Here is an 18873-nt window from a genome sequence, read left to right as displayed (position 1 = left end):
TCCGGAGGCACTGATATTAGGGTGTCGAGTGACACTAATCTCTTGTCCCAGCCTTTCAGTATGTTGGATTGCAACATTCGGATGTGTGCCCTTGCCCAGGGTACCGCCTCGATAGCCGATGTTAGAAGGCCTAACACCTTCATTGCCTGATGGATGGAGCAGTGACTGAACAAAGTTAGTCTCTGAACACCCTGACTGATAGAACATATCCGGTCGCTGGACAGAGTCAGTGATATTTTCTGTGTGTCTATCATGAAGCATAAGTAATTTAACTTGGTGCATAGTGTTAGACTTCTGGAGGTTTATGATGAAACCGTGCGATCTGAGCATGTCTAGAGTGACCTTCATGTGTTTTATGAGCATGTATTCTGACGGAGCTCTCACCACCCAATCGTCCAGGTACAGACATACGAAGATCCCTTTCATGCGTAGTACTGCCGACAGTACCATCGCTACTTTCGTAAACACTCGGGGTGCTGATGTTATCCCAAAGGGCAGACAGGTGAACTGAAGATGTAGGACTAGATGTTGAACAAGAACTGCTACCCGAAGAAGCTTCCTGTGTTTCTTCAGGACCGGGATATGAAGGTATGCATCTTGCAGATCAATAGTGGCTAGAAAATCTCCTTCTTGGACGATATTTATGACTGATTGTATAGATTCCATTTTGAACTTTTTCTTTACAAAGAACTGGTTCAGATATGTTAAATCTATCACTAATCGCCACTTGTCTCCTTTTTTTGGAACAGCAAAGATAGGGGAGTACACTCCCCGACCCCGCTGATGATACAGGACTTCCTCCAATGCTCCCTTCCTTATGAAGTCCCGAATAAGCCTGAGAACAATAGGATTTCTACCTCTGTTTATACAGAATCTGTTCTTTGGAACGGTATTTAGTTCCAGTGAGTAACCATTTTGGATGGTGGATCTGACCCAGGTGTCTGTGGACGTTTTTAGCCATAGGTGAAAAAACTTTCCCAGTCTTCCACCTACTGGACACTCCACTCTCTTGGCGTCATAAGTTAGAATTTTTCCAAAAGGGTGATTTCTTTCTGACGGAGGGGTTACCGTCTTGCTTGCGTTTGAATCTACGCTGTCCACCCCCCCTCGAAAATATTTTTGACTCTTAGAGGACATTTTTGAATGGTTTTGAAAGGTTTTAAATGGCGGCCTCATTGGAGGATGTGGGAAAGAAACCCCTTTCTCATCATTAATTAATTTAAGGATGTCTTCAAGCTGAGGGCCAAAGAGAGAGTAGGGATGGAATGGCAGGGAGCAGAAATTATTTTTGGATGGCACGTCCCCTGACCATTGATTTATCCGCAGGGTTCTACGCGTCATATTAGACAAAGCCAGGGATCTGGAAGAAGACTTCAAGACATCCAGCGGCTCATCACACAAAAATTCTGCAGCTGTCTTCATGAGAGGGATATTTTGCAAGATCTTCTCTCTCGATACGCCTTCCTCTAGATCCTGAGAGAACTGACTCAGCCATGTACGAAGGGCTCTGGCAACCTGGATGGAAGCTGATGCCACTTTGCACGCCACAGCCGATGATGAGTAGGCTTTTTTTAATATGGAATCAGCTCTGCGATTCATTGGATCTTTTAAGAGCAAGGACACCTCTGAAGGAAACACAAATTTTTTTTTACAATCTGGCGACCGCAAGATCAACTTTGGGCGGAACATCCCAGTTAGAACTGAACTTGGGATCTGTTTTGTAGGTGTGTTTAAACCTCATCCCTTGATCGATATGTCTCTCTGGCTTATCCCAATCTTTCTGGACTCAGTCTGTAATAACAGGACGGGATGGGAGGACTCTGTCCTTATTGACCGGAAAATAATAAAGTTGTTCCTTTTTAGGTTTATGAGACACGTCTTTATTAGTCTCCATCGTCAGTTTGACTGCTTTCACTAAGTGCGGGACCTTGTCTTTATCTAACAGATAAATATTATCTGAAGGTTCCCCATCAGAGTCCTCTGTATCCAGATCCTCCTCCGATAGATCATATTCGGAAGGGGATTGCGGAGAGGGTGACAGCATTTTACCTTTAGATTTTTTCGGCATAGCAGCCAACTTAATCTCCTGAAAGGTATCTGTAAACTGATCTTTAAACCAGGTCAGAAACCCCACGGCTTCAGTATAGAAGGATTGTTCAGGAGGTCTGCAAGATGAGCAGAAACTCTGGTCCCAATCCCCTGGCAACGGTTGCTGGCAACCTTTACACATAATGTGCTTGGACTTCCGTTTACGTTTCCCTTGAGATGCAGGACTTGCCATCTGGGAAAAAAGGCATGCAATTACACTCTTATCTGTAAGAGGCCTTAAAGAGGCTCTGTCACCACATTATAAGTGGACTATCTTGTACATGATGTGATCGGCGCTGTAATGTAGATTACAGCAGTGTTTTTTATTTAGAAAAACTATCATTTTTGACGGAGTTATGACCTATTGTAAAGGATCTTCCAGGCACAGCTTCAGGGTTAACTTCCTTAGGTAATCAGTCTTCACCTGAGTCTATCTCTCTGAGACTGACTCCAGCTTCCACCACTCAGGCTGGCAGGCTTAGGAGTGGGAGAGCCTATCGCAGCCTGGCCAGACTCAGCTAGCTCCCGCCCTCTGTCTATTTATACCTGCCTTTCCTTTTCCTCCTTGCTTGTGATTCTTTCCGTGTGGTTTCCTGGCCCAGCTACAGCTCCTAACAATTTGATCCTGCTCCATTCTGACCCTGGCTTGCTGACTACTCTTCTGCTCTGCATTTGGTACCTCGTGCTCTCCTGGTTTGACTTGGCTCGTTCACCACTCTGTTGCTCACGGTGTTGCCGTGGGCAACTGCCCCTTTCCCTTTGCTTTATATTCCCTTGTATGTTTTGTCTCGTGCACTTACTGAGCGTAGGGACCGCCGCCCAGTTGTACCCCGTCGCCTAGGGCACGTCGTTACAAGTAGGCAGGGACAGAGTGGCGGGTAGATTAGGGCTCACTTGTCCGTTTCCCTACCCCTATCATTACATAATCACAAGCCCATATACCTAGTCTACCCTGGTCCCTGACACTACTATGGACCCCCTTGAGACCCTGGCTCAGCAAATGCAGGGTCTCTCCCTACAGGTCCAGGCCCTGGCTCAGAAGGTCAATCAGCCTGAGGCTACCTTGGTGGTTCCCCTCACCTCAACTCCAGAACCCCACCTCAAGTTGCCCGACCGGTTCTCAGGGGACCGGAGGGCTTTTCTCTCCTTTCGGGAGAGTTGCAGGCTTTACTTTCGCTTAAAGCCACACTCCTCAGGTTCTGAGAGCCAGCGAGTGGGTATAATTATGTCCCGGCTCCAGGACGGGCCCCAAGAATGGGCCTTCTCCTTGGCTCCTGACGCCCCTGAACTTTCCTCCGTTGATCTTTTCTTTTCTGCTCTCGGACTCATTTATGACGAGACTGACAAGACTGCCTTTGCCGAGAGTCAGCTGGTGACCTTACGTCAGGGTAAGAGACCTGTTGAGGAGTATATTTCTGACTTTAGGAAGTGGTGCGTAGCTTCTCGGAGGAATGACCCTGCCTTAAGGTGCCAGTTTAGGTTGGGTCTGTCGAATGCCCTGAAAGACCTGCTAGTTAGCTATCCCTCTTCTGACTCCCTAGACCAGGTTATGGCTTTAGCGGTACGACTTGACCGACGCCTCAGGGAACGACAACGCGAACGTTTATGTGTTTTCTCCTCCGACTCCCCCATGATGCCTCCCGAGGTTCCGTTGCTTCGTTCTTCCCCGGAAGACTCAGAGGTACCTATGCAACTCGGGGCCTTCGTGTCCCCCCAACAACGTAGAGATTTCCGCAGGAAGAATGGTCTCTGCTTCTACTATGGGGATGACAAGCATCAAGTGAACAAATGTCCTAAGCGTAAGAATGCAGCCGGAGAACTTCCGCGCCTAAGTGATCATCGGGGAGGTCACTTGGGCGCACAGGTATTTCCCGTAAATATGAAACGTAATAAGATCTTGCTTCCCTTTCAGGTCTCTTTTGGTGGTAGGTCTGCTACCGGCAGCGCCTTCGTGGATTCAGGGTCCTCTGCTAATATCATGTCTGTGGAATTTGCTATGTCTCTTGCTATGCCTTTGATTGATTTGCCTAAACCTGTCCCGGTAGTGGGTATCGACTTCACTCCTCTTGCTAATGGTTATTTTACACAGCATACCCCTGTTTTTGAACTCCTTGTTGGCTCCATGCATTTGGAGCAGTGCTCTGTACTGTTGATGCAGGGATTATCGTCCGATTTGGTTTTAGGCCTTCCCTGGTTGCAGTTGCATAATCCCACGTTTGACTGGAATACTGGGGAGCTTACCAAATGGGGTAATGAATGTTTGACGTCATGTTTTTCTGTTAATTCTATTTCTCCCCCTGAGGAGGTGAACACGCTACCTCTATGTTTTCTCTAAGGAGGCCTCCGAAGTGTTACCTCCTCATAGAGAATACGATTGCGCTATCGAATTGGTACCAGGAGCTAAGCTTCCTAAGGGTAGGATATTTAATCTTTTTTGTCCCGAATGTGAAGCCATGAGAGAGTATATCCAGGAATGCCTGGCCAAGGGTTACATTCGCCCCTCTACTTCTCCGGTAGGTGCTGGCTTCTTCTTCGTAGGGAAGAAGGATGGTGGTCTTAGGCCATGCATTGACTACCGTAACCTGAATAAGGTCACTGTAAGGAACCAGTATCCCCTTCCTTTGATTCCTGATCTCTTTAATCAGGTTCAGGGGGCCCAATGGTTCTCTAAGTTTGATCTACGGGCGGCGTATAACCTTATCCGCATCAAAGAGGGGGATGAGTGGAAGACTGCGTTTAACACGCCCGAAGGTCATTTCGAATACCTCGTCATGCCCTTTGGGTTGTGTAATGTGCCGGCGGTCTTCCAGAATTTCATAAATGAGATTTTGAGAGATTACCTGGGGATATTTCTTGTAGTGTACCTTGATGACATACTGGTGTTTTCCAAGGACTGGCCCTCCCACATTGAGCATGTCAGGAAGGTGCTCCAGGTCCTTCGGGAAAACAAACTGTTTGCAAAAACCGAAAAATGTGTGTTTGGGGTACAGGAGATACAATTTTTGGGTCAAATCCTCACTCCTCATGAATTCCGCATGGACCCCGCCAAGGTTCAGGCTGGGGCAGAATGGGTCCAACCTGCCTCCCTGAAGGCGTTACAGTGTTTTTTGGGGTTCGCTAATTATTACAGGAGATTCATTGCTAACTTCTCGGTCATCGCTAAGCCTCTTACGGACCTCACTCGCAAAGGTGCTGATCTCCTCCACTGGTCTCCAGAGGCTGTCCAGGCTTTTGAGGTCCTTAAGAAGTGCTTTATCTCGGCCCCGGTGCTGGTTCAGCCCAACCAAATGGAGCCATTTATCGTGGAAGTTGACGCATCCGAGGTGGGAGTGGGGGCTGTCTTGTCCCAGGGTACCAGGTCCCTCACCCATCTCCGCCCCTGTGCCTACTTCTCCATGAAGTTTTCGCCCACTGAGAGAAACTATAATATTGGCAACCGCAAACTCTTAGCCATTAAATGGGCATTTGAAGAGTGACGCCACTTCCTGGAGGGGGCTAGGCACCAGGTAACGGTCCTTACCGACCACAAGAATCTGGTTTTCCTAGAATCTGCCCGGAGGCTAAACCCGAGACAAGCTCGATGGGCGCTATTTTTTACCAGATTCAACTTTTTGGTTACCTATAGGGCTGGGTCTAAAAATATTAAGGCCGATGCACTGTCGCGTAGCTTCATGGCCAGCCCTCCTTCGGAGGAAGATCCTGCTTGTATTTTGCCTCCAGGTATAATCATTTCCTCTATTGATTCTGATTAAGTCTCTGAAATTGCAGCTGATCAAGGTTCAGCCCCCGGGAACCTTCCTGAGGACAAGCTGTTTGTTCCCCTGCAATACCGGTTAAGGGTACTTAGGGAAAATCATGACTCCGCACTATCTGGTCATCCAGGCATCCTGGGTACCAAACACCTCATTGCCAGAAACTATTGGTGGCCTGGCTTGCCTAAAGACATTAAGGCCTACGTCGCCGCTTGTGAGGTTTGTGCTACGTCCAAGACTCCCAGGTCCCGACCAGCGGGCTTACTACGTTTGTTGCCCATTCCCCAGAGACCTTGGACACATATCTCTATGGATTTTATCACCAATTTGCCTCCATCCCAAGGCAAGTCGGTGGTGTGGGTGGTAGTAGACCGCTTCAGTAAGATGTGCCACTTTGTGCCCCTCAAGAAACTACCCAACGCCAAGACGTTAGCTACCTTGTTTGTCAAACACATCCTGCGTCTCCATGGGGTCCCTGTCAATATTGTTTCGGACAGAGGGGTACAATTTGTTTCTTTGTTTTGGAGAGCCTTCTGTAAGAAGTTGGAGATTGATCTGTCCTTCTCCTCTGCTTTCCATCCTGAAACCAATGGCCAAACTGAGAGGACTAATCAATCTCTAGAACAATATTTAAGGTGTTTTATCTCTGACTGTCAATATGATTGGGTCTCATTCATTCCCCTCGCTGAATTTTCCCTTAATAACCGGGTCAGTATCTCGTCAGGGGTCTCCCCCTTTTTCTGTAATTTTGGGTTTAATCCACGGTTCTCCTCCGTTTCACCTGGTAGTTCCAACAATCCCGAGGTAGAGGTCGTTCATCGGGAACTGTGCACAGTCTGGGCCCAGGTTCAGAAGAACCTAGATGCGTCCCAGAGCGTACAAAAAACTCAGGCTGATAGAAAACGTTCTGCTAACCCCTTGTTTATGGTCGGGGATCTGGTGTGGTTATCATCTAGGAACTTGCGTCTTAAGGTCCCGTCCAAGAAGTTTTCTCCCCGGTTTATTGGGCCGTATAAGGTCATTGAAGTCCTCAATCCTGTCTCCTTCCGGCTGGAGTTACCCCCATCTTTTCGTATACACGATGTGTTTCATGCCTCCCTCCTTAAACGCTGCTCCCCGTCCTTGGCTCCCTCGAGGAAACCTCCTGTTCCCGTTCTCACCCCTGAGGGGGTGGAATTCGAGGTGGCCAAGATTGTGGACAGCAAGATGGTCCAAGGCTCCCTCCAGTACCTGGTCCATTGGAGAGGATACGGGCCTGAGGAGAGGACTTGTGTACCCGCCCGGGATGTTCACGCTGGGGTATTGGTCAGGAAGTTCCACCTTCGTTTCCCCAGTAAACCAGGTCCGCTTAGAAAGGGTCCAGTGGCCCCTCATAAAAGGGGGGGTACTGTAAAGAATCTGCCAGGCACAGCTTCAGGGTTAACTTCCTTAGGTAATCAGTCTTCACCTGAGTCTATCTCTCTGAGACTGACTCCAGCTTCCACCACTCAGGCTGGCAGGCTTAGGAGTGGGAGAGCCTATCGCAGCCTGGCCAGACTCAGCTAGCTCCCGCCCTCTGTCTATTTATACCTGCCTTTCCTTTTCCTCCTTGCTTGTGATTCTTTCCGTGTGGTTTCCTGGCCCAGCTACAGCTCCTAACAATTTGATCCTGCTCCATTCTGACCCTGGCTTGCTGACTACTCTTCTGCTCTGCGTTTGGTACCTCGTGCTCTCCTGGTTTGACTTGGCTCGTTCACCATTCTGTTGTTCACGGTGTTGCCGTGGGCAACTGCCCCTTTCCCTTTGCGTTATATTCCCTTGTATGTTTTGTCTCGTGCACTTACTGAGCGTAGGGACCGCCGCCCAGTTGTACCCCGTCGCCTAGGGCGGGTCATTGCAAGTAGGCAGGGACAGAGTGGCGTGTAGATTAGGGCTCACTTGTCCGTTTCCCTACCCCTATCATTACACCTATATTAGATTTATGCTAATGAGTTTCTCAATGGACAACTGGGCGTTTTTTACTTTTTGACTAAGTGGGCCTTGTGGAGAGAAGTGTATGACGCTGACCAATCAGCGTCATACATTTCTCCCCATTCATTTACATAGCAGATAGTGTTCTTACTAGTGTGAAGTCACATACCCACACACTAAAGTTACTGAAGAGTCTTGAGAGTTAATAGACATCCCTTCCAACCAGGATGGGATGTCTATTCATCACTGCCAACACTTCTCTAATGTTTAGTGTGGGAGTTAATGACAGCAAGCGTGATTTACAGCGTGATCTCGTGAGATTACGCTTGCTGTCATTAACTCCCACACTAAACGTTAGAGTCTGCACACTAGTAAGAACACTATCTGCTGTGTAAATGAATGGGGAGAAGAGTATGACGCTGATTGGTCACTGATTGGTCAGCGTCATACACTTATCTCCACAACGCTCACTTGGTCAAAAAGTAAAACACGGCCAGCTGTCCATTGAGAAACTCATTAGCATAAAGCTAATATAGGTCATAACTGCGTCAAAAATTATCGTTTTTCGAAATAAAAAACACTGCTGTAATCTACATTACAGCGCCGATCAAATCATGTACAAGATAGGGCACTTATAATGTGGTGACAGAGCCTCTTTAAGGAAGCAAACAAACCCTTCTCACAATAACACAATGAAAGTTTTGGTTACCCTAGTCTCCAGGGTCGAGCAGCTGCACCAGCGCCATAGCCCCGGATTCCTTTATTGAACCGCCGGGATCCCGCGAGACTTCCGTTCTCGCGCATGCGCAGTCTGCACCGAGTCCGGTAAAGTGCACCGCACATGCGCCGGAATCCAGCGTACACCTTGCCTCGGCGGTGGCCATCTTGGGACACCCGTCCGGAGGTGTATGGGATCCACGTCTAGGAGCCGAGGGACAGGTAAGACCTGTATACCGCTCCCGACTGGAAGTGTGGCTTCTCATTACCTCCAGGTAAGATTTTTAGAAGCCAGGCCGAGGGACCAACGAAACCCCCAGTATACAGCCCCCCATGTCCTAATGGGGCACAGCTTAGGGACAGAGGAAGCCCCTCTGTTTAATCATTTTGGTATAGGTGTCTATAAAAAATAAAAAATATGCTTTCTGAAGGGCTTTGGGCTCTATTTAAGGTCACCTGGGACCTCCTAATTGTTTAATTGATTACTGCTGAGTAATATGTTTCTTCTATCCGGTCAGATGAAGTATCTCAACCCTTAAGTGTGCTGCCTTAGGACGATCAGGAAATTGTTTATAGCCAATCGCTATACATTTATACTTTGAGATATATGTGTGTATATACAGTGGAGGAAATAAGTATTTCATCCCTTGCTGATTTTGTAAGTTTGCCCACTGTCAAAGTCATGAACAGTCTAGAATTTTTAGGCCTGGTTAATTTTGCCAGTGAGAGATAGATTATATTTAAAAAAAAACAGAAAATCACATAGTCAAAATTATATATATTTATTTGCATTGTGCACAGAGAAATAAGTATTTGATCCCCTACCAACCATTAAGAGTTCAGCCTCCTCCAGACCAGTTACACGCTCCAAATCGACTTGGTGCCTGCATTAAAGACAGCTGTCTTAAATGGTCACCTGTATAAAAGACTCCTGTCCACAGACTCAATTAATCAGTCTGACTCTAACCTCTACAACATGGGCAAGACCAAAGAGCTTTCTAAGGATGTCAGGGAGAAGATCATAGACCTGCACAAGGCTGGAATGGGCTACAAAACCATAAGTAAGACGCTGGGTGAGAAGGAGACAACTGTTGGTGCAAAAGTAAGAAAATGGAAAACATACAAAATTACTGTCAATCAACATCGATCTGGGGCTCCATGCAAAATCTCACCTCGTGGGGTATCCTTGATCCTGAGGAAGGTGAGAGCTCAGCTGAAAACTACACGGGGGGAACTTGTTAATGATCTCAAGGCAGCTGGGACCACAGTCACCAAGAAAACCATTAGTAACACATTACGCCGTAATGGATTAAAATCCTGCAGTGCCCGCAAGGTCCCCCTGCTCAAGAAGGCACATGTACAGGCCCGTCTGAAGTTTGCAAATGAACATCTGGATGATTCTGAGAGTGATTGGGAGAAGGTGCTGTGGTCAGATGAGACTAAAATTGAGCTCTGTGGCAGTAACTCAACGCGCCGTGTTTGGAGGAAGAGCAATGCTGCCTATGACCCAAAGAACACTGTCCCCACTGTCAAGCATGGAGGTGGAAACATTATGTTTTGGGGGTGTTTCTCTGCTAAGGGCACAGGACTACTTCACCGCATCAATGGGAGAATGGATGGAGCCATGTACCGTCAAATCCTGAGTGACAACCTCCTTCCCTCCACCAGGACATTAAAAATGGCTCGTGGCTGGGTCTTCCAGCACGACAATGACCCGAAACATACAGCCAAGGCAACAAAGGAGTGGCTCAAAAAGAAGCACATTAAGGTCATGGAGTGGCCTAGCCAGTCTCCAGACCTTAATCCCATCGAAAACTTATGGAGGGTGCTGAAGATCCGAGTTGCCAAGCGACAGCCTCGAAATCTTAATGATTTACAGATGATCTGCAAACCTCATCATCAACTACAAAAAACGTTGGACTAATGTGCTTGCCAACAAGGGTTTTGCCACCAAGTATTAAGTCTTGTTTGCCAAAGGGATCAAATACTTATTTCTCTGTGCACAATGCAAATAAATATATATCATTTTGACAATGTGATTTTCTTTTTTTTTTTTTATATATAATCTATCTCTCACTGGTAAAATTAACCTAGCCTAAAAATTCTAGACTGTTCATGACTTTGACAGTGGGCAAACGTACAAAATCAGCAAGGGATCAAATACTTATTTCCTTCACTGTATATTACCTGGGCTATAATCAGATTAATATTACACTGAAATTAGAAAATATGACACTATCCAAATCCTTTATTTTGTGGAATATCTTTGAAATACAATGTTTTGAATGCTATTATCTTTTATACATATACTGTTATAGGTCAAGAGCACTTTTATAAAAACAAATTACTATTCATTGGTGCTATAACTGTAGCAACTTTTCATTTTCATGAAATAGAGCATGGTTGTTCTGGTCAATATGTGAAATAATATAACGTAATTGTTGTGTAAGCACTGTTGGTCACATGAGCTCATGGTCAAAACGTTATATATATGTAAAAGGAAAAAACAAATATATAAATGAACTGAGAAAATATTTCATGTGGGTAAACTTCCTTTCTGTTTTTCATAGCATTGCAAAGAATTTAAAAAGAGAACAGACCTATTTTCCTGACATTGATTACGGTTGAATATTAGGGCAGCATTTCTCTTAACATTTAATTTAATTGCATGGTGCAAAAGCACATTGCTATAGCTAGCTGGACATTACTCTTTTTGGCAAGGCAGGGACAGTTTTAACATCTTTGGCCTTTCATATCAGATTTACACTAGTGGCATATCACTAGCTGCAGTCCATTTTTTTTCCGCTTTGCCCAGTTTGCAAATGTAATGTAGTGGACATGTGTATTGACTTACCTGGTGCTGTATTTCACGGGACGTTGCTCCGTTCTGGACTATCATGGGTTCAAGTGATCTTTATTCTGACTGTATCCTACGGCTCCACGTAACCCCATGACAGCCAAGAACGGAGTGGCAGCTCGTGAAATATAGCACCAGGTAAGTCAATACACGTGTCCACATTACACTACATTACATTTGCAAAAGGGAGGGGGGTGCAGAAAACAAAAACTTGGAGTGCTTCTTCAAAGGGAACACATCATTAGAAAATTACACATTATTAAAATCAGGATTTTATAATAAAGATATTTTAAAACAAATAATGTTTTTGTTTTCTATTTGTTTTAACACAAACATAAACACTTTTGCTTCCTGTTTTCTGTAGCATACTTATCAACTTTGCCATATAGATCGAGAGAATGAGCAGAAAAATCTCCATATAGTTAGAGGGTAGACAAGTTAATGACAGCTATATTGTACTACTGGAGGTCTAGATAGGGCAGGATAGCAAAAATATACACTATACACAGGGATAAGGGTCTGTATGAATCTCCTCTGCCACTCACTGGTCACGAGGGCTGTACTCCATCACTTCCTGAAGATTGTAATAATCTATGAAATGTCTATTCATTTTAGCTGCCTTTTAACAGGCTCCGTCACCAGTTTATTAATTCCCTATCTCCTAACTAATCTAATAGGCGCTTTGCTGCTGATAACTACGGTGTGATTTGTTTTTAAAAAACTTTTATTATTTTAACCCTTTCCCGTCGCTCCACCTGCAAATTACGTCGGGAAAGGGTATTTAAATATGGTGCACGCTTAGAGGCAGAGTGAGCGCCTTTACCTGCCGGTTCTCTGCTGTGTTGCACAACTAAAAAAAATCTGATTGCATTTAACCCCTAAGATACTGGTGTCAGATGTGACCACTGGCATTTGAGGGGTTTTTACTACCCCTTCCAATTCGGGGCCGGTTACCGCCTTCTGCGCTGCAAGATCGCAGGAGCCGGTGTACTCTCTCAATAGCAATGCATTGATTTTGCCATAGACTGCAATACTGTGATATTGCAGTCTATGGCATAAGCGATCTAATGAACGCAGGTTTAAGCCCCCTAGGGGGGCTAAACAAAAGTAAAAAAAATGCAAAAAAAGTTTTTAAAAAAATATATAAATGTATAAAAATTCAAATTATTTCCCTAGATCACATATATAAATAAACAATAATAAACATAAACACATTAACCCCTTTAGGACTGAGCCTGTTTTTGCCTTCAGGACGAAGCCGATTTTTTAAATCTGACATGTGTCACTTTATGTGGTAATAACTCCGGAATGCTTTTACCTATCCAAGCGATTCTGAGATTGTTTTCTCGTGACACATTGGACTTTATGTTACTGGCAAAATTTGCCCGATAGATTCAGTATTTAATTGTGAAAAACACCAAAATTTAGCATTTTTCTAAATTTAAATGTATCTGCTTGTAAAACCGATAGTAATACCACACAAAATAGTTACTAGTTACCATCCCCCACATGTCTACTTTAGTTTGGCATTGTTTTTCATAGCATTGGACCCCTCATGGAATTTTTCTAGGGGTAAAGTTAGCATTTTGACCCCACGGTTGTTTTGCTGAATTCATTGAAATTATTCTGTAAAGGTAAAAATCGACTTTTTTTCTGAAAAAAGGTAGCCATTTTTAATTTTTACAAGGAATAAAGGAGAAAAAGCACCCCAACATTTGTAAAACAATTTCTCCCGATTACGGAAATATGCCATATGTGGTAATAAACTGCTGTTTGGACCCACAGCAAGGCTTAGAAGGGAAGGAGCGCTATTTGGCTTTTGGAGCTCAAATTTAGCTGAAATGGTTTTTGGGTGCCATGTCGCATTTGCAAAGCCCCTGAGAGGCCAAAACAGGGGAAACTCCCCAAAAGTGGAAATTACACCACTTAAAGAATCTATCTAGGGATATAGTGGGCATTTAGACCCCACAAGTATTTTGCAGGATTTATTAGAATTAGGCCGTGAAAATGAATATCGACATTTCTTCCACTAAAATGTTGCATTTTTTTCAATTTCACAAAGGATAAAGGGGGTAAAAGCACCCCAACATTTGTAAAGCAATTTCTCCCGAGTACGGCAATACCCCACGTGTGGTCATAAATGGTTTTTCATTAGAAAGTAATTAACCCTTTCTGGAGTGATCCATTTTTTTCTTTTCCTTCTTAGTTTTTTCCTCCCCGCGTTCCAAGAGCCACAACTTTTTTATTTTTCAGTCAATAGAGCGGTATGACGGCTTATTTATTGAGGGACGAGCGGTCGTTTTTATTGGTGCAACTTTTTGGTACATACAACTTTTTGAGCACTTTTTATTACATTTTTAGGTAGAGCGAAGGTGACCAAAAAAACAGCGATTTTGCCGTTCTAAATTCTTTATTTTTTACGTCAGACACTCCATACATCACCCCCCACACTACGACATGCTATGTCATGGTGCGAGCAGGGGTTAATGCGCAGCGCATGGTGCGGAGTGAAAATTACAATTTTCCACTCATATGCCATTTTAGTGCACTATATGTTATGCCCAGTTTGTGCCACTGAAGACAAATAACTCAAAATATTAACCGGGTTCTCCCGGGTATGGCGATGCCATATCTGTGGACGTAAATTGGTGTTTAGGCACGCTGCAGGGCTCAGAAGGGAGGGACGCCATTTGGCTTTTGGGGCACAGAGTTTGCTTGGTAGTTGTTCTGTTTGGTGTTTTACTGGTGTTTCAGTTTATTATGTGGGGGCATATGTTATCTGTGCGTGGTACATCAGGGTACATGTTATCTGTGCGGGGTACATCAGGGTATAATAAGAGGGTATAATAATGCAGTAAATAAAGAATAATCCGCAGATATGTGGCCGGTGTCGCACTGATAAATGGTGCCCGATCTTATCTGCTTTTGGAACACTCTGCACATTTTGCATCGTCATATTCTGAGAGCCAGAACTGTTTTATTTTTTCTCCACCGGAGCCGTGTGAGGGTTTATTCTTTGCGGGACAATCTGTAGGTTTTCATTGGTACCATTTTGGGGTACCAGAAATTTTTTTGATCACGTTTTATTCCATTTTTTGGCAAGCAAGGTGACCAAAAACCATCAATTCTGACAATGTTTTTTATTAGTTTTTTTTATGGCCTTCACCCTGGGCTATAAATGACCATTATACTTTATCCTGCGGGTCGATACGATTACGGTGATACCAGATGTATATAATTTTTTTATGTTTTGCAGCGTTTGTGCAATAGAATCACTTATTTATAAAATAAATACATTTTTGTGTCACCATATTCTTAGAGCCATAACGTTTTTATTTTTCAGTCAAAAAAGCGGTGTAAGGGCTTGTTTTTTGCGGGACGGGATGTAGTTTGTATTGGTACCATTTTGGTGTACATGCGACTTTTTGATCACTTTTTATTGTATATTTTGGGAGGGTTGGTAACCAAAAAATTGTGATTCGGGCACTGTTTTTCGTTTATTTTTTTCGCGGTGTTCACCGTGCGGGAAAAATAATATTACAGTTTTATAGTTGGGGTCGTTACGAACGCGGTGATACCAAATATGTGTACTTTTTTTAACGTGTTAATTTTTTTCCTATAATAAAAGTCTTATTATAGGAAAAAAAGCATTCTTTGTTTATGTCACTTCTAACTTTGATTTTTACACTTTTTCAAAACATTTTTATTATCTTTTTTTAACTTTTTTTACTTGTCCCACTAGGGGACACTTAGACTGGCAGCTCTGATCGTTGCTGGAACACATTACACTACACACGTAGTGTAATGTGTTCTAACTGTCATTGTGACGTAACTGTCACACTGACAGGAAGCAGAGGAGGAACGGCCGGAGGCTGATCCTCCGAGGCTTCCGTACATGGCAACCCGGAGGTCATTGTCTGGCCTCTGGTTGCCATGATAAGGATCGCCAGCCCCCGCAAATACATGTGGGGGGCTGCCGATCCGTTGTAAACCTCTTCGATGTGGTGATCGCAATCGACCACCGCATCGAAGGGGTTAATTGCCGATTTCAGTGGCGACAGGCCGCTGATCGGCAACGGGGAGAGCAGGGCTGACACCCTGCACAGTTAACCGCCGCTGCGGTGTAGCGCCGCGCGGCGGTTAACTGTTAAAGCGCGGACGTAACTGTACGCCCAGGTGCGCGAAGTTACTGCTTATCTGGACGTACAGTTACGCCAAGGTGCGGGAAGGGGTTAAGTATCCCCCCGTCTGAAAATGCCTGAACTATAAAAATATCTATCCAGTACGGTTAACGTTGTAGCGGGGAAAAAAGGTCAAAATGGCCGACACAGTTTTTTTGCCTCTTCAACACTCCAAAAAATGCAGTAAAATGTGATCGAAATGTGTATTAACAAAAATGGTATTAATAAAAATGACATCTTTCCACGTACAAAAAGACGCCTTGCACAGCTCTCTACACAGAAATATAAAGAAGTTACGAGGGTCACATTATGGCAATGCAAAATATTTTTCGTTTTTTTTCAAACTTTTACATTTTTTTAAAGGTACTAAAACATAATAAAGTCGATATAAATTTGGTATCACCGTGATCGTGAACTGACCCGCAGAATAAAGATAAAGTGCCATTTTCACCGTACAGTGAACACTGTAAAAACGAAACCCATAAGAAAATGGAGGAACTGCTGTTTTTTCCCAATTCCACCCACTTCTGAATTTTTTTGCAGCTTCCCAGTATATCACACATAATATTAAATGGTAACATTAGAAAGTACAACTTGTCCCGACATAGAAAAAATATTTTATTGAAATAAAAAAAAAACACACAACCCTCATTAACCATTTTATTGATAATAAAAAAGTCGTCATCTAAGTAGTCCTCATATCCGATGTAGTCCACCGACCAAACCTGTAAAAAAACACAAACACAAAAAAAAAGATTAGTAACACATTTGGTAGGCTTAGATACAGGACCCATGTGTAATACTGTCTGTTGGACCTTGTATCTAACTAAGCCTACTACAAGGTAGGCTTAGATACAGGGTCCAACAGACAGTATCACATATCGGCCCTGTATCTACCCTTACCATGTGGTTATGTAAGATGCTTAGATACAGGGCCCCAGCAGACAGTAATCTTATACGGTATAAGATTACTGTCTGCTGGAGTCTTGTGTCTATGCCTACTGTGTGGTAGGCTTATATACAGGGCCCATCAGACAGAATCACACATTGCCCTGTATCTAAGCCTACCATGTGATTGGCTTAGATACAGGGCTCAGCAAACAGCATCACACAATCTGTGATCCTGCCTCATGGGCCCCCTAAGCCTGCTACATCGTAGGCTTAAAGGGGTTGTGCAGGATAGGCCTTCAATAGCTGACGGGTCGGGGTCCGACTACCGGGACCTCGCCAATCAGCTGTTTTGAAGGGGCCGCAGCGCTCGTACGAGAGCTGCTTCCCCTTCATTTCCCTAACTTGCTCACACTGTGAGACGCCGACACGGATTCAGTGTGAACCAGTGACCGGAATGAAGGGGAAGCAGCTCTCGTACGAGCGCTGCGGCCCCTTCAAATTAGCTGATTGGCTGGGTCCCGATAAAAAAAAATAAACACGCTGGTGTGAAAGTGTTTAAAATACAATTCTGACCAGAGTTAGAGTCTCAGGACTGTATCCACTAGTGTCACTTTCGATTTGTGTGCACTAGGGACCGACTAACATCTATACAATTCCCACACTAGCCTGGACCCCCATCACAAGTCCTCTTGCTTGTGTGGCAGTTGTAGTCCTTTTCTCTGTATATGTTGGAGGCTGCTGGTTTGCGGCCTCCAGACTCACAGAGCCTTTATACTATTCTGGTAGATAGTTCCTATATTAATTTCACTGCTCCAACATGTTTCACCAGTTTCTTTTACTGGTTCTTCAGGGAGCAAACTGGCAGCATATAGCAATAACAGGACAGTTTTGATAATGGCAATGGCTATTAACCTTACCCTCCTCTTCAGCCGCAGCAGAGGTCCTGACACTATCCAGGGTCGAGGATGTTGGCGCATCTCCTCTTTCATATGCCACAGCCCGAGATATTGCTGTTTGAAATGATCCCCTTTGCCTCCAGCCTCAGTCTCTCACACTGTGGGAATCAGCTTCATGATGATAGGACAGCGTAATGGGCTTTGAGGTAGCTCCACCTCAGTAGAATCGCCGGTGTTACCTCCCACTTGTCTAATAAAGGCTCATTTACATATTTAGAAAAAAGATCATTACTTTTAAAATAATGAACTTTTTGGGACACAATTTTCACTTGTATTATTAGTCTGACAGTGCCTATTAGATTAGCTAGGAGATAGGGCATTACTAAACTAGTGACAGAGACTCTTTAAGCACACTCCCTGCTGCACTGTGTTTCCAATATGCCCCCCCCCCCCCGGACAGTTTTAAAACATAATGTTTTTAAACCTTTTAAAAGAGAATAAGCACATTATTTATTTTCTGCAGACTTACATAAAAGTATTGAAACTAAAATGAAATACACGAGACATTCCCATTAAATGTTGTAAAACTTACAAATGTCTTAGTTAATTACAGATCAAAAACTATCTTTGTTCCCTAGGCAGTTGGGCTCGGACCTTACAAAGGCTTGTCACTGCCAGATGTTCCAGACCAAATTCTGCACACGGTTGGAAGCTGTATTCTCATTATTGGTTCAGTCGGTGTTGTTGGAAATGTACTAGTTCTTTATGCATTTTACAGGTAAGGTATTAAAATAATCATTATGCACTTCTGCTAAAAAAAATAAAATAGTTTTGTATAAAACCTGTTCCCGGCACTGGAATATTTTTAAAGGGAACCTGCCACTAGATTTTAGGGAACTAAACCACTAGCGTGTCGTTATACTGCTAGGGTTTGGTGTCCCAAACATTCCGCTCTTTAAACTGCCATTGTAGCATTTTGTCTAAGAAGAAGTTATAATACAGCGTGCGCTGTATGTAAATGATCAGAGAAGAGTCTTGAGAGGAGTCCAACAGCATCCTGCGCATTCTTAGTGCTCAGATGAAGCCGAGACCAGTACCTTTGGACTCATCTTAGGAAGCTTCTCCGGTAATTTATGCCTTCTTTTTAGACAACAAGTAATCCCTGTAGTGTAGCAGCAGGCGTAAGGAAAGGAGCCCATGTCAAGGGGAGCAGTTGCTGATTGTTAAGGATCTGCCAGGCACAGCTTCTGTATCTACGCCCATAGGTAATCAGTCTGCACCTGCTTCTATGTCTGTGAGACTGACTCCATCTTCCACCACTCAGGATGGCAGGCTTAGGAGTGGGAGAGCCTATCACAGCCTGGCCAGACGGAGCTAGCTCCCGCCCTCTGTCGATTTATACCTGCCTTTCCTGTTCCTACTTGCTTGTGATTCTTCTCGTTTGGTTTCCTGGCCCTGCTGCAGCTTCTTGAACTATTTGACCCTGCTTCATATTGACCCTGGCTTACTGACTACTCTCCTGCTCTGCGTTTGGTACCTCG

The 18873-nt window shown here is 44.3% G+C and overlaps 1 protein-coding gene across 1 annotated transcript in view; it reads left to right on the top strand.

Annotated features, from left to right (window-relative positions):
- The window catches only part of LOC142738656 (melanopsin-B-like), a 192772-nt gene that overhangs the window by 104425 nt on the left and 69474 nt on the right, over positions 1 to 18873 (top strand). The window contains exon 2 of the mRNA XM_075849771.1: positions 17971 to 18110. Within this exon, the coding sequence (XP_075705886.1) occupies positions 17971 to 18110 (140 nt within the window). The remainder of the gene's footprint in view (positions 1 to 17970; positions 18111 to 18873) is intronic.

This window comes from Rhinoderma darwinii, chromosome 1, assembly GCF_050947455.1.
Source record: "Rhinoderma darwinii isolate aRhiDar2 chromosome 1, aRhiDar2.hap1, whole genome shotgun sequence".
Classification (NCBI taxonomy): domain Eukaryota; kingdom Metazoa; phylum Chordata; class Amphibia; order Anura; family Rhinodermatidae; genus Rhinoderma; species Rhinoderma darwinii.
This window is presented reverse-complemented; position numbering and strand designations above follow the sequence as displayed.